The sequence below is a fragment of the Choloepus didactylus genome, chromosome 27 (genome assembly GCF_015220235.1).
Source record: "Choloepus didactylus isolate mChoDid1 chromosome 27, mChoDid1.pri, whole genome shotgun sequence".
Classification (NCBI taxonomy): domain Eukaryota; kingdom Metazoa; phylum Chordata; class Mammalia; order Pilosa; family Megalonychidae; genus Choloepus; species Choloepus didactylus.
Window position 1 is genome coordinate 18,042,594 of NC_051333.1, and position 17,391 is coordinate 18,059,984.

The 17,391-nt window shown below is 37.3% G+C and overlaps 1 protein-coding gene across 1 annotated transcript in view; it reads right to left on the reverse strand.

Moving 5' to 3' along the window:
- Positions 1 to 17,391, reverse strand: part of LOC119521185 — an 83,420-nt gene that overhangs the window by 62,412 nt on the left and 3,617 nt on the right. Inside the window, exons 2-6 of the mRNA XM_037819229.1 lie at positions 16,571 to 16,655; positions 16,275 to 16,367; positions 15,299 to 15,425; positions 10,731 to 10,826; positions 1,694 to 3,060 (exon numbers count right to left, since the gene is read on the reverse strand). Coding sequence (XP_037675157.1) covers positions 1,694 to 3,060; positions 10,731 to 10,826; positions 15,299 to 15,425; positions 16,275 to 16,367; positions 16,571 to 16,579 — 1,692 coding nt within the window. The 5' untranslated portion in view covers positions 16,580 to 16,655. The remainder of the gene's footprint in view (positions 1 to 1,693; positions 3,061 to 10,730; positions 10,827 to 15,298; positions 15,426 to 16,274; positions 16,368 to 16,570; positions 16,656 to 17,391) is intronic.

Here is a 17,391-nt window from a genome sequence, read left to right on the forward strand (position 1 = left end):
TGTAAACTGGCAACAAGATTTAGAGACCTAATAATTTTGGTTCAATTTTTTGGGCAAGAATTTCACAGGTTGTGCTGTATTCCACTGTATCAATTAAGAGGTGTTTATTCTGCTTGATCCAGTTTAGAGATGTTAATATAGATTGGCAGGTTGTCATTCTGCTCCATCCATTATTTTTCACCTAACGGCTTTGATATACATTGATATCACCATTATTATTTCACAAATAAGATTAATATCATTCTTTTGATATTTATCGGCTGGAATTTTCTAATAAAAACTTCTCTTCAATTTTTGGTTGCCTTGAAATACAGTATGAAAAAGAAACAAAAGATAAATTCCCCTTCTTTACCTTAACTTTAAAACAATGCTTTAGTGGCCTCCATAGCTGACCAGTGCATTTGGTCAGACACATAACAAGCCATGAAAGGTTATAGCTGCCCTGACAAATAGACACATCAACCAACTTGAAGGGATTCCTACTGGCCAAAGATAGGATAAATTTGATTTAAAAAAAAAAAAAAAGAATAAAAAAGCTGCAATGCAGTGCTTTTTAAAAGATTTAACCCAATACTTAAAGGTGATTTTAAATTTCCAAATAGTTTCCTATTGTTTTCCTTGTTAATTTTTAACTAAATTTAGACTGTCAGAGAATACAGAACATAGAATACTTGCTTTCTTAATCAACAAACTGCTTCACACTCTTCATGATTCTTTAACATGTAATTCTCAAAAATCCCACATGCACCTGAAGTTTTCTTCCCTACATGAATTTTTCAATGCAGTTCTGTCAAGTATTTCTCACTTCCACTATTTTAACAAGAATTATCTGTTCATTAAGAGATAAGTGGTAATAGGAGGCATTTCTATATTCATACTGCCCATATTCTTTCATATGAATTCTCAAAAAGAGTAGTCTTAATGATAGTAATAAAAACAAAATTTAGTGGCTTAAAACAACCATCATTTTATTACATCTTGGGTTAGGAATATGGGCAGGGAATCTAGTTGAGCTAATCTTCTGTTCTATATGGCATCAATTGAGGTCCCTTGGTGGCATTTGACAAATGACTGGTCTGGAGAATCCAAAATGATTTCACTACTATGTCTGGTGTCTCAAGAAGAAAAGGCTCAGCAGGATGCCTCTTCCTATCCATGTGGTCTCTTCAAATGGACAGCCACACTTTTTTTTAACATGATAGCTCAGGGCTTTTGACAGTGTTCCAAGAAATCACGCCAGTGAAGCCTGGGTCCAGAAACTGGCACAGCAGTACTACTGTATTCTACTGGTCAAAGGAGTCACAGAGCCTACCCATTAGAAGGGAGGTGATATGTACTCTACCTCTTGATGACAGGCGTGCCAAAGAATTTGCAGCCATCTTCAATCTGTCACAGTTTTATGTCAAAATTTTATAAATGAAGAAAATTGTAGCACAGAGCAGTTAAGTGACTTGCTCAATATTAACACAATTAGGAAAGTGGTGGGATAGAGAATGTTAAGGGTCTTTCTCACATTTGTTATATTAATAGGATTAGTCTTTAGAATGAATTTGCTTAAGTTTACCGGTTTGAGTGATGGTAGAATATATTAAAACATTTTTTTCAACGGTATAAAATCTTTTATGCCAAGTCAAGGGATTCATTACTACATTCACAGAATGTTTTGTAACACAAGATTGAGGGGATTTTCTTATACTTTTACATTATGAATTTTCAGATGATGGGTAAGGTGTGAATGCTGTCTAAAAGCCTTCTTACATTCCTTACATTCATAGGGTTTCTCACCAGAATGAATTCTCAAATGTTGAATGAGGGATGAATTAAGTCTAAAAGCCTTCCTACATTCCTTACATTCAAAGGGTTTCTCACCAGTATGAATGCTCTGATGCAGAGTAAGTTTTTGGCGCAATCTAAAGGCCTTCCCACATTCTTGACATTCATAGGGTTTCTCACCAATATGGATACTTTGATGCTGAGTAAGTTGTGAGAGTAGTCTAAAGGTTTTCCCACATTCCTTACAGTCATACGGTTTAATACCAATATGAATACTCTGATGTGAAATAAGTTGTGAGTAACGACTGAAGGCCTTCCAGCATTCCTTACATTCATAAGGTTTCTCACCAGTATGGATTCTGTGATGGAGAATAAGATGATAACCACGACTAAAGGTCTTTCCGCATTCCTTACACTCATAGGGTTTCTCACCAGTATGAATTCTCTGATGGAGAGTTAATTGCTGCCGCACTCTAAAGGCCTTCCCACATTCCTTACATTCATAGGGCTTCTCACCAGTATGAAGTTTGTAATGTACTCTAAGGCCTGAGGCACACAAGAAGGGCTTCCCACATTCTTTACATTCGTAGGGTTTGTCAGAAATATTAATTCTCTGGTGTCGTGTAAGGTGTGCAAACTGTCTAAAGGCCTTCCCACATTCTTTACACACAAAGGGTTTCTCACCAGTATGAATCCTCTGATGGAGAGTAAGTTGTCCACGCACTCTAAAGGACTTCCCACATTCTTTACATTCATAGGGCTTCTCAACAATATGAGTTTTCTGATGTACTCTAAGTTCTGAGCCACATATGAAAGCTTCTCCACACTCCTTACATTCATAGAGTTTTTCACCAGAATGAAGTCTCTGATGTCGAGTAAGATGTGCAGTCTGCCTAAAGGCCATCCCACAATCCTTACATTCATAGGGTTTTTCACCAGTGTGAATTCTGTAATGAAAAGTAAGTTGTTGGCGTACTCTAAAGGCCTTCCCACATTCCTTACATTCATAGGGTTTCTCAACAAAATGAGTTCTCTGATGTGGAGTTGGAGACATGTGTTTTTGGTATGAGGATACTTTTCCAGAAATGATTTTCATTTGACTGAAATATCCCTGTTGAGGTCCCTCTTGTCCTTCAAATTTGCTTTTGCATTCCCAATCATGTTTTAAAACAAGGTCCTTAAGGCCACGGTTTTTCATTCTTTCCATTATCTTCCACTGGGATAAATTTACTTCATAAACGTCATTTTCCGAAAATAACTTCTTGGTCTCATACATGGTCTCCAAATCTGAAAGAAAAGAGAGCAAACATATGCTGTTTTCTTGTTCTAAAAGAAGAAAAATTTCTACAGTGAAATAAAAGACAATCAAATTAATGCCCAATTGAATCATAAAATACTTGTCATACAATTTGAAAGAAAAAAGGAAAAAGAACACTGGGAACAATGAGAGTTCATGAAAGAAAAGAGAGGTTAGTGATAAATATTTGAAGTCAGTGGTTCTAATTTGAGGTGTGGATCAGAATCATCTTGGAGGCCTGCTACAACACTGAAGTTGAGACAGCACCCAAACAACTTGGAACAGATTCTACAGTTCTGGGTGGTCCTATATTTAATACTCTCCACACAATGATTCCGAAGAAGATCAAAGACCAGGTGTAAGAAAGGTTTAAGTTTAGCTTTCACATAAAGGCAACATGGAGTAGGGAAAATGGAAACTAAACAAGACTGGCTCAAATGGGCTCCGCGGTTAAAGGGAAGGACAGAGCCCCTGACACAAGCCCAGAAGTGGTGCTAGCTATAATCAAAGGTGGGAATTCTCAGAGGGAAATTTAAACTGGATGAGCTCTCTCAGATAGGCTTTTACAATTCAAAATCTCAAAAAACGGGCTAGTTAGCTCTCTCGGATAGGCTGTAACTTCTGGAGTACCAAGCCAATGGGGAAACAGGGAAGGGACATGCGTATTAGGTGTAGGATATAACTATGGCCATGTTCTTTTTTTTGGCTTGCCTGCCACGTGTCTGGCTGTGCGTCCATTCTTGCAAGATCGTGAATAAATTCTTTTCTCCTCCACAACCAGGTGAGCATTTTTAAGGTATAATGCTTGTTTCTAACAACTATCCCTACTTAAATTTTTTTCAACAATTTCTCTTTATTCTTACGATAAAATCCAAATATGCCATGGTTAACAAGGTCTCTGCTTACCTACATGATATCATCTCAAATCCCCTTTATGGGTACCCGAAGGGCCTTCTTTCCAACCTTAGAACATGACCCAACTTATTCCCATCGCTTAGGACTTTTCACATCACAGCACGCTGTATCTCCCACAAATGATCTGATAGGGTTCTATAAATGACTGGATCTTTCTTATCCTTGAGGTATCAGATTAAGTCACTTCCTTTAAGGTTGACTGTACGGATATCCAAACCTCCCACAGGGCAGAAACAAGCCTTATTTTACTCTCCATTAAACAATAAATCCATAGCACATAATAGGTTTTATTTATTCAATTCCCATTGTTCTGAATATATCTCCCTGCTCTAATCTCTCACACTTTACTCCAATGATTAAATATTCTCTTTATTCACCCAAGCCAGACAAGTTAAATATATTTATCTAGGCATCCTTCCATTGCTTATGCCCTTACCAATGCAGTGAAAAGGTACTGGGGAGTTCTGCTCACTTATCTCCCTTTAAGCTTATTCTATTACTCATCCATTTTACAAATGTGCAACCGTTTTTGTTCCTTCCTCCCCTTCCCCAAGTCTCTCTTCCACTCCCTCATAGGCAAGGCCATTCCTATATGTCCAGGAAATATATAGCAATGATTTTTTCAAACAGGGAAACTAGGTTATACTATAGTAAAATTCCTAGCAAAAAATACATGGGAATGTTAGTAACTTACAAATGGGACAAAGGATCTGTGCCTTCACCTGAGTGTGAAGGACTTAGTAACAAAAGTCATGCTGGATGCAGACCAAAGGATGGTAAGACAGTACAAGGAATAGAGGAAGATCCAAATGTTTAATGAGTTATGTATAAGAGGGAAAAAGGATGAAATTTTTAATTATTACAATATGGTCTGTATAAGAATTGAAAGCACATAGGCATTTTTTACTAAAACTAGAAATTAACAACAAAATTAGAAAAATCAAGTCTATACACCTGAAAATTTACAACTATATTAAATAATTCTTAGATCAACAAGAAAATAAAATCCAAAATAGCATTTTAATTTTTTTAGAAAACAATGGTAATTTTACAAACTACATGTAAGTATCTATGAAATATAACCACAGTGCTTAGAAGAATAATCAAAGACTTAAACACAGCAATAAAATGAAAGGAAAATATGAATTAATAACCCTACTCAAACAATTAGAACAATAAAGTAAACTGAAGCAAAGCAGAAGAAATGAATTGAGATAAAAGCAGAATTTGATTAGTTGGAAAACAGAAAAAAGAATAAAGTAAAAATGATTCTATTTTTTAAAAATATCAGCAAAATAGATATTCTGTTAGTTAATATAATGAAAATAGCAAGAAAGCAGACATAGAAATAAGAAATGACAAAGTGAAAATAATCATTACTACAGAGAAGAGCTGAGAAAAAGATGACTTTGCCAATAGATTTTTAAGAACAGTTTAAATAAATTAATTTTCTAGGAAAATATAATTTACCAGAACTGACCACAGAAGAGAATGTTTAAACAGATCAATTTCCATAAAGATGACAGAGAACTTGTTCATACTTACCATCTCTCAGCCCCTCACCCCACCCACCATTGCCCCACTGCCAGGAAAAGAAAGCTTTAAAAGGTTACTAAAGCTTTGAAGAATAGGTAATCCAAAATTTATTTAGATTTAGAACTAGGAAAAAAGGAAGACTTTCAAATTGTTTTCATGCAGTGATATCACACTGAATAGAGATCACTCATAAAAAGAAAGCTGTGGACTAATTCTCTCATGAATACTGATGTAAAAATCGTAAACATACCAAAAAACAACAGATTGACAGACCCATTATTGTTTAATCCAAGAATGTTAATGTGGTCCAATATGGAGAAATTTATTAAGGTAATTCATCATACTAACAGAGCTAAGGAAAAAAAAATTCACATGATCAATTCCATAGATACTGAAAAGACTACTAAAAACAAGCAAAAACCATTCCTGATTTAAGAAAAAAAAAGCTCTATAAAACAAGAATGAATACTTCCCTAAAATGATAACATATATTATCTCAGCCAAAAAGGCAGCTTGCTTACCATTACCACTACTGTTTAACCATGTATTGGAATTGTAAGTCAACACTATTAGAGATCAGAAGAAAATCCGAGGTAGACAGAACTATTTCTAAATGATACAATTTCATAATTGGAAAACCCAAGAGATTTACATAACAAACAACAACAGAATTTAGTAAGGTAGTAGGGTATAAAATCAAAATACTAAAACCAATAGCCTTCATATATATATTTAACAATAAGTTATAATTAGGAAAAAAGATCCCATTGACAATGGCCAAAAAAAAAGGGGGTAAACTTCAAATAAATACATAAGGGAACTTCAAATACATACACATGAGGAAAACTGAAACCTTCATGAAGCATTTGGCATCAGAATTTCTAAAGAAATCACAGATCAAGACACAAGAGATTACTCTGCACAAAATGGGAGTGGCCTACCAAGAGTGTCCATGCTGAGAAGCTGTCAAGGAAGGAGCAGGTGTGGAGACAGTGGCAAACAACAGAGTAAATACTGTGTTCAAAGCAGCCAGGTAGATTGAACCCTGCAGATTATCTCCCTTACACAGACAGCAACTACTGTCATCTGCCTCTAAAGGAAGCAATACGCATGGGGGCTAGGGAATGAGAAATAGAAAGTGGTTGGTCCTGTCCTGGGGATATGTCACACTCATGGGCCCAGCTGGCAAAGCACCCGTGCTTAAGAGTCAACTGTATTTGTTTCAAACAGATCAAAGCCAGTTGCAATTTTTCCTGGAAGCATCCAACTTAATTAAATAATCTGTAATCTCATGAATAATCACGAAAAGACAACTGATTCTATGAAAGCAAAACTGAATACTTTGGAAAACCTAGTCATGTATACTCATTGCTAAAAATCATGGCTGTCAAAAACAAGTGAGGGAGGGACAATTGTACTAGAATGGGGAAACATAATAAGTATTCTGCAGTAATACTGCAAGTGTCTTTTGGTTTTTGTTCCACTTAAAAAAACGTGAAACTAGAAATAACAAACAACATATTTTATGTTTAGTTTAGTTAATGAAAAACTAAATACTATGAGGCACAATGAAAATGAAGGCTTGGCCACATATCAAAAGTACTGGCTAACATGTATAGTTTAATGTTCTGAGTTAAAAGTAATACTTTTACATTATGTAAAATATTTAATCCATTTTCATGAATTAACATACCAAAGACTAGATGTTTGATTCTATTGGATCGGAGGATTTCTATTGTGTCACACCTTGCTGATGAGAAGACAGAAAAATATAAAACCTTTTTTTGATCAGGTAAAAATACAGCTAATATTTATTTGCATTAGTTATGGTCTATAAAGTTACTGCTAACATTGAATCATTCCTCCTACGAGAAATTCCTGTTGTTAGATTCCTGCAACCTTCTGGTGACAACATTTTCATCAACTGATCAGTATGTAACCTCGTTTTGTTTGAATTTCTGTTTAAAGACACCTTGTTTAATATATATTGTTGGTTTGTTAACATTGAACTCACAGCCAATACTGTAACTCATACTTGAACAAAGCTTATCTAACACATATATTTTCCACATAAGGCATGTGATAGCCTTTTTGCATTTTGGAACACTAGACAGCACTTCAGTACTATGCTTTTGGGCTATTTTAAGCAGCAAAATCAACAAAAGGTACAAAAATGCAAAAAACGTGGCACTAAATATACAACAAAAAGGACACTTGTTCACAGTATGAGAGCTGAAACAAGAAGGCAGAGTACGACCTTGTTTGATCCTGGCTTGGAACATGCATGTTAAGCAAGTATTGATTTGGAGGTTACAATCAATTCTAGCAAGCAGGCAAATTTGAAAATACACGAATTTATATTTATATACAAATATAAAATCATAAACGTGACTCCCCTGTAAGAATCAGCTTTAATTAAATGGAAAATATGAAGCAAATCACCTGGACTTAGTACTTACCCTGTTTGGGCATCATTAATATAAGATTTGTTTCAAAGAAAGTCTTATTCACATTTCAACATGGGGAACAGTTTATAAAGATCTGAAAATAATAAAATCTGACAACAAAGAACTGTACTTCTGAGAATCAATTCTAATAATATCCTGAGTAAATCCATACTGAATGCTAATACTGAATAATACTCACATACTAACGATCTTGTTTCTTACTTGACTGAAAACACAGGAACAATAAAAAAATATGCTGTATTTCCTCCTCTGCACTGACCAGCCTACCACATCCATAACCACAGTTTCCCTTTTATTCCCTCTTGTTCACTGGATCCGATCCCCTCTCCCATCTCCAACTCAAGGATGATGCTCTACAATTATCCTTTCTCTAAAATAACAATGTCTACCACCTACAGAATTCATTCCAACAAACACACAAACATGTTCTAATATCTTATATCACAAAATACAGTGCTTATCCCCCATACCTCCAACTGACTATAGGACCTATTTCCCAGATTCCCTTCACACATAATTCCTCCAAAGAATTATCTTATACTTACTCTTGTCACTGCCTCATCTACTCTTCTCTCTTTTCTCAGTCCTCATTTCTACTCCCTCCATCTTGGAACATTTTCATTTGTTTTCACTTTATCTCAATGGCTGTTCTTTTTCTCTCTGCTTTGCTGCCCCTTCTTCCAAAGGTCTAAATCATGGACTGCTCCATGAATAAGTCCTTAGGCCTCTTCTCCTTATCTTTCCTCTTCCATCTGCATGCTTTCCCTAGGTGAGCACATCCAGACCCATGGCTTTAAATTCCAAGCAAAAAGAAAACATACCAGGCCCTAGTCTCTCCCTGAGCACCAAGCATTAACATCTCAAACTGGATGAATAACAGACATCTCAAACTCAAAATATTTAAAACACAACTCTTAATGTCTACCTTTTAACTTGCTGTTTCTGTGTGTCCCACCTCAGTAAACTAGGCTTCCATTTACCCAGTTTTGCAAGTTAAAACTCTCCTTGAGCTCACTCTTTCCCTTTTAATTCATTTATAATCCCAAGGGCATGTTCTTTTGGCAATACCTCCATACAAATCACCAACATAACAGTTTCTTACCTCCTTCTACCACTGCCATTCTTATTCAAACCACCATTGTCTCTAGTCTGGATAACTGAAATTGCCTCCATACTAGTCCTCCCTGCTTTTGAACCAGAGGGATCATCTTAACATAAAGTAGATTGTGGCTTCCAATGTCTCCTTTGATTACATTATTTAATCCTTGTTCAGAATGCTCCTTCCCTAGAAAGTCACATGGCTTGAGCCTTTACTTCATGTCTCTCCTCAAATATCACATCTTCAAAAGCCTTCCCTCATTTGTCCACTTTTCTGTATGTATGTTATATTTAAATAAAACTTACTAAAAGAAGGAGGGGAAGGAAGGAACAGATAGGGGAGAATGAATCATCTTGTTTAAGATAAGTAACTTTGGGCCAGCAGTTGTTATTTGTCTTATTCACTTGAAACCTCTGCATTTCATTTTCCTTGCTTCAGTATTAATGGTTGTAAATGTCATTTAATTGCCTTAATATAATTATGAAAATAGATTAGGATGGGCCAAAAAAAAAAAAATCCCTGTTTTTCTTTCCTTTAGCAGAAAGTGAGTGAGAAGATATATACATATATATAGCGACAGACAGATATAGATATAGATATAGATATAGATATAGATAGATAAACATCATATAAAGTGTGGGAACTGAAATGGCCCTAGTTACAAAATGAGAGCTGCTAGTCCAAAATGAGTTTCCTTAGTCAGACCTGAATACACAGATAATAAAATACAAAATGACAACATGTCTCTATATAAAGAATTTCATGGAGTCTTTTTTAACAAGAGGTTCAAAGAGAGAGGAGAAAATAGCAGAGCTAGAAGCTAAACCAAGTGATCACTCTCCCTATAATCTGTTACATTAATGTTCCCCCTAATGTGAAGACAGAGAAATACACAGAATGATATCAGGTAATCCAAGGTTATCTTCTAGAGTAATGATAATGAAACTTTAGTTGCTGATAAATCATTACAATGTCAATCATATCCTTCTTTGTAGTCTTTTATTAAAAAATTTATGAAGTTTTTTCAAAAGACTTCCCTTGACTATAATAACCACAACAGCCTTCTCATCTCATATCACTCTCTATCCTCTTACTCTTACTTTTCTTCACACCACAGTTATTACCTGATATTATATTTTCTACTTCTCCATAGTTATTGTGTTTCTCATATTATAACATACACTCCATTGGTTCTGTTTGCCACTGTAATGAGAATGCCTGGCTCAGAGTGGGCACTTAAATACTTATTGAATACACAGAATAATGTACTTTCAGGTAATGGAGACATGTATTTAAGCCTAAATGCAAAAGAGGAGAGAAACTGAACAAAATATAAATGGACAATTGTCAATAGAAAACAAAAAGAGAACTCCCTACCACCACCCTCTCACAGGGGAGGAAAACAAAAGAGAACAAAACAAAATGCAAGTGGTAAATGGAATAAAGAAGAAGTTATTTTAGTATCCCCAACTGAGAGAAGACCTTCATTTGCTCCCCAGGTCTCAGAGCTTTCCTCCTCAAGTCATGGAGCTTTGAAGAGTGCTTTCTAAACAACATCACAAGGCGGTGTGGCCTCTTCCCCATTCAGTTGGGCTGTTTCCCCTGGTGATGGTGACCTCTTGCCTGATTGACCCTTACTCACCTGAGTGCCGTCGTCTTCCTTTCTTCACAACTTTCCAGGGCTCTTTTCCTTGCTCCAATAAGGAAATCACATCTGGTTTAGAAATGAAACATCCTGCTTACAAGAAAAGAAACATACAATGATGTAGAAATAAAAAAATAAGTTGAAAATTACTTTGATTCAGAAGACAGAAGAAGATGGCGGCACAGAGAGGAGTGGAAGTTAGTTAGTCCCCCCAGAGGAACTAATAAACAACCAGGAACAATTAGTAAATGATCTGGAATAACCACTGGGGGACAACCGTGACTGTCCACACATTGTGCACCAACCTGGATTGGGAGAAATGCATGAGATTCACAGCGTGGAATCTGTGAGTAGAAACTGCGGACAAGAGCCAAGAGCCCCCTCCCCCACTGTAGCCCAAACTGCAAAGCCTCGCTGTGATAAACGGTAGCAGCATTCTCCAAACAAGCGAATATTCTCAGTCCAGCTCCAACTGGAGTTTTAATTGGCAAATGTGAACTGCTCAATGCAAGCTGCAAATCTCCAACAAGTAGAGAGAGGCTTTTAGTGACAACTGATCTTGAAGAGCCAGGGGACTTCTCTTTCCCAGGAGGGGAAGCCCAGAGGACCAGGTGCTATCTCTAGCCGATGGGTCAAACTGGGGGCCATGGATTGACCCTGAAAGGGGGCTTTCTGTCCCTTTTTCTCTCTCTCAACCTGAGCAGCTCAGTGTAGAAAGCCTTAGCCATTTTCAGTTCGCAGTGCTCTAACCCAGACAAGGGTGGAGACAGCAGAGTCAGAGAGACAAAGAATCTATTTAAATGCAAATGAAAACTCCCTGGAGGGTGTATCTTCCCTAAGAGGAAAGAGGTGGGGCCCAGCTCTACTAACAGCCTTCCCTTCAGAACCAGACCCCAGGGCCTGGGGGAAAACAATCAAACCAGAAACAACTTAAGCTGAGAATTAAAGGGGCCACACCTCCTTACACCAGCTGGGAGCAACAGGCTGACAGGCACCACCTGCTGGGCAGGTTAGGAAAAGTACAGTGACTTGAGGCCTCACAGGGTGTGTCAATCTTCTAAGACACACCCTCAGGGAAACCTGGTGCTGAACATTTCCTCCTTCTGAGACCTGAGCCAGTTCTGGTCTGGGAAAACCTGATTAGGGTAACCAAGGAAACCAGATGCCTAGAAAACAGAAAACTACACTCAACACTAAGAAAAAGAAGGTGTGGCCCAGTGAAAGGAACAAACTTACACTTCAACTGAGATACAGGAATTGAAACAACTAATGCTAGATCAATTCAAAAAGTTTAGGGAAAATATGGCAAAAGAGATGAAGTGTATAATGAAAACCTTGGGCGTACATAAGGCAGAAATCGAAAGTTCAAAAATACAACCGGCAGAATCTATGGAAATGAAAGGCACAACACAAGAGATGAAAGACACAACAGAGACATACAACAGCAGATCTCAAGAGGCAGAAGAAAACACTCAGGAACTGGAGAACAAGGCACATGAAAGCCTACACACAAAAGAACAGATAGGGAAAAGAAAGGGAAAATATGAGCAATGCCTTAGTGAACTGAAAGACAACATGAAATGCTTGAATGTACATGTCATGCGTGTCCCAGAAGGAAAACGGAAGGGAAAAGGGGCAGAAGCAATAATAGAGGAAATAATCAGTGAAAATTTCCCATCTCTTATGAAAGACATAGAATTACAGATCCAAGAAGCACAGTGTGCCCCAAACAGAATAGATCTGAATAGGCCTACGCCAAGACTCTTAATAATCAGATTATTAAATGTCAAAAACAAAGAGAGAATCCTGAAAGGAGCAAGAGAAAAGCGATCCATTGCATACAAAGGAAGCTTGATAAGACTATGTGCAGATTTCTCAGTAAAAACCATGGAGGCAAAAAGGAAGTGGGGTGATATATTTAAGATATGGAAAGAGAAAAACCACCAACCAAGAATCGTATATCCGGCAAAACCGTCCTTCAAATATGATGGAGAGTTTAAAATATTCTCTGACAAACAGACAAAGACAGAGTTTGTGAACAACATACCTACTCTACAGGAAATACTAAAGGGAGCCCTACAGACTGATAGGAAAAGACAAGAGTGAGAGGTTCAGAATAGAATTTTGGGTGATTATAGTATAGCAATATAAGTACACTGAACAAAGATGACTGTGAGTATGGTTGAAAGAGTAAGATTAGGAGCATGTGGGATACCAGAAGAAAAGAGGAAAGATAAAGACTTGGACTGTATAACTCACTGACACCTAGAGTGCTAATGTGATAAAATGTACAAATATGTTTTTTTTTCATGAGGGAGAACAAATGAATGTCAACCTTGCAAGGTGTTAAAAATAGGGAGGTATTGGGGGAAAAATACAATCAATGCAAACTAGATACGACAGTTAACAGAAACATAGTATTATGCTTCCTTTAATGTAACAAAGGCAATATTTCAAAGCTAAATGCCTATAAGAGGCGGACATAAGGGAGGGATATGGGACTCTTGGCATTAGTAATGTTGTCTGACTCTTTATTCTACTCCAGTTTAATGTTATCTTTCCTTTTGTTCCTTCCCAGCTGTCATGTTTTTTTTTTCCTCTTTCTTTTTTCTTTTTCTTTTGTCTCTCTACCTTCTTTGACTCTTCCTCCTGCTTTGTGGAAGAAATGGAGATGTCCCTATATAGATAGCGGTGATGGTGGTGAATACATAAATACGTGACTATACAGAGAACCATCAATTGTTTACTTAGGAAGGAATGTATGGTGTATGAACAAAACTGTCTTAAAAAAATGGGTTGATGAAGCAATCCTGAAGGCACTATATTGAGTGAAATAAGTCAGACATGTAAGGACAAATACCATATGGTCTCACTGATATGAACTAATTATAATATGTAAAAACTCATACACGTGAAATATAAGTTACCAGGATATAAAACGAGGGTAAAGAATGGGGAGCGGTTGCCTTTTATGAGCAGAATGTTCAACTAGGTTGCACTTAAATGTCTAGAAATGTACAGAGATGACGGTAGCATATTGCTAGAATAACTAACAGTGCTGAATGATGCATGAATGTGGTGGAAAGGGGAAGCTCAGAGTCACGTATGTCACAAGAAAAATTGGAGGTTAAAAGATGAGAATGCATAAAACAGTGAACCCTGTGGTGGGCAATGTCCGTGATTAACTGTACAAATATTAGAAATCTCTTTCATGAACCGGAACAAATGTATGACACTATAAATAGAAGTTAGTAATAGAGGGGCATATAGGGAAAAAAATATACCTATTGCAAACTATATACTACAGTTAGTAGTAATTTAATGTCCTTTCATCAACAGTAACAAATGTACTATACCAATACTATGAGTCAGCAATGCAGGGGGATGGTTAGGGGTATGGGAGGATTTTAGTTTCTTTATTTTGTCTTTATTTCTTTTCTGGAGTAATGAAAATGTTCTAAAAATTGAAAAAAATTTAATTAATGGATGCACAGCTGTATGATGGTACCGGGGGCAATTGATTGTACACTTCGGATCTCTGGATAATTGTATGGTATGTGAACAATCTCAATAAAACAAGAATTACTTTGATTCAGTCTTGGTTAAACATGTGAGAAACTATAGGTTAAAATGGTAATTGATAAAGCCCTCTGAACAAAGAAGTGCAAAATGATTAAATAAAAACTTTTACATTAAGGTTATACAATAAATAAAGATTAGAGAGGAGGAAAAAGGTCTTATTTTCATTTTATTCATGCAGTGCTCCTTCTTTTGAGGTACTAGAGTGCTGTGGCTGAGAGCACAGATTGCCTGGGCTCAAATCCTGCCTCTGCCACATCCCACCTGTGTGATCTTGGGCAAGTTACTTCTATTCCTCATGTCTAAAACAGGGATAAATAATAGTACCTATCTTATCACAGTTGTCTTGAAGATTATATTAGTCCATATGTCTCAGAACAATGCCTTGAATATATAGCAAGCACTATCTCTCTATTTGTTAACTATTCTTTACTATCATTGCTATTGTTTGATAAGAGGAAAACAAGAAGCTTCCTGAGACATTTATTTCTTAGGATATTCCTAAGTTAAATGCAAAGTTCTTGGATTTTTAACTTTCACAAAAGTAGGTAAAAGTGAATGCTTATTAAAAAAGGAATGTGTTTTCATTAACTGTAATAAATCCTATTGATCCAGCTTACCATTACATAAATTGTATATGTTCTTTTGATAGAGAAAAACCAAGAACCAGGATCTAGCTATTTTCCTTACAGGTGTACCAACAAATAACAAAACATCTATAGGAATTCTGAGTGCAAAGTAAAGTGAAACCTGGTTCCTCTGACACCGATTAGGCTGTAAATCATGTAGACTTCAAACCCAGCCCGTTCATCATTAAGGCCTGAAGGCTATTTAAAGATGGGGAAGATTAATGTGCTTAATGGTGTTCACTTCCAACCCAATAAAGCTCAAACCATTTCTCAGAGGACTGGGAATAGAAATGTAGCTAAAAGACAGCACATATTCCAGAGGACTGAGTCTAAATTACTTGAGGAAGATAGCCTTACCCAATGAGACCAAGTTGCCGTAGTTCTCCAACATCACATCTCTGTACAAATCCCTCTGTTCCAAGTCTAGGCATTCCCACTCCTCCTGAGAGAAGACTATGGACACATCACTGAACATCACTGACCCCTGAAATGACACAGTATACTACAAAGTTTAGAAACTGAAGGAAACTTGTCTGGAAAAGGAAAAAAATCAGTTTTCCAATTAAATGAAATGTTGTATGTAAGCCTTCTGTTATTTGTCTCCATACAATCTCAAGAAATGTGAGTTATTCTACCTTTTCCCCCTCAAAGAATAGAAAAAATTTCCCTTCAATATCTCTTAGAAAAGGATCTAAATACAATTAAAGTATTTCATCATTGAGCCAGAGTATACCATAAGCATTTTTCCTTGATATGACAAATTTTATAATGAGTATTTTTTAAAAATTGATTGTAAAATAGTTTATGCAATGGATACATGAGACAATCTTTCTCCCAAACTTAGATATTTTGGTGAGACAAAATCTCTAAGGTCCTCTTCAATTCTGAGAGCCTACGATCATCTACCACTTATGTATCTGGATGATCTTCTTATGTGCTACCATTTTTCATTGCTACTATATGCATAGTTCCTTGTTCCTGAGTTAGAGGATACAGATGTAGTATGATCTAGAACCACAAACATGCCACCCTAGACCAGCACATCCTGTTCAACTACAAAAGGAACCTTGTTCCTGGTTTATAGCTCTTAGGGATTCCCAGAGAAGATCCCTGATCTCTCCTATGCACAACCTAACCCCATCTCTCCCAGTCCTAAAAGCCTCAGAATGCTTGAGATCACATCACATACTGAGGCTGAGGTCAACCAACAACAATGCCTATCTTATATTCTTGGAAAACGCAAGTCTGGAAAAGTTCAAAATTTTCTTTTGAGTGGTCAAATGGATCCATCCTCTCTCATCAATTCATAGGGATGGTCAGTCAGCTCTCTCACAGGCTTGTGCTTCTGCTCCAGCACTGCTCCTGGCAGAAGACTGAGCACATAGGAGATGCTGAATGATCTGTTCAATGAATACACGACCAATGACTGAAAAAAAAAAAACAAAACAAAACAGAGAGCTCATGGGATGAACATCGTTCTGTTTAGTTTCATCCCTCACTGGATATAGAGCAAATGGGGACTAGGTTCTTGGATTGGGCTCTGACAGACAGGAAGTTTCAGGATAACGAAATGTTTACAGGACCTAAACATGACAGAATTTCTAGATGGAGAAATAAACAGTGACTTACGCAGGCCATGGTTTAAAAATTCAGGAACTGGTCAGTCCTTGAAGTTCACTTGCCTCGAGAAGCACAGCATCCACAAAGATCAGAGCTGAAAGAAGGAAAAGGAAGTCATGAAAACAAACAGGCCTTCAAACTCCCCACATAACTTGAATTAATATGACCTCTTCCCTCTCCAGACTGCTCCACCACACACACACACACACACACACACACACACACACACACACACACACGGAGATATGAGAGTCTGGACAAATCTAATCCCTGCTTTTACCTTTTAGTTCTGTTAAGAGGCTACATAATCCAAACCAGAACCTCCTTCAAAGTCTCAGAGGACTACTTGGACTCACCAAACATAAAAGAGAGAAATTCACAAGGACCCAAGCTGCCAGGCTTTAGCACTGCAAAACTGCTGCACTGCACATCCCAAAGTAATTTGGGCAGAGAATAAAAATATATAATCGGGCCCCCCCTGAGGAGCTGGGGGAGGATGCAAAGGTGTTGGACTTCCTCACCTGGATTGTTGATGTTCTTTCTCACAAACACTGGGGACTGATGGCTTGACATGCTGAGCCCTCTGTCTTGGGGCTTGCCCCTATGAAGCTTATTACTGCAAAGGAGAGGCTAAACCTGCTTATAATTGTGCCTAAGAGTCTCCCCCTGAGTGCCTCTTTATTGCTCAGATTCAGCCCTCTCTCTCTAATCCACCTTGGCAGGTGATCTCACTGCCTCCCCCCTTCGTGGGACCTGACTCCCAGGGGTGTAAATCTCCCTGGCAATGCAGGATGTGACTCCCGGGGATGAATCTGGACCTGGCATCGTGG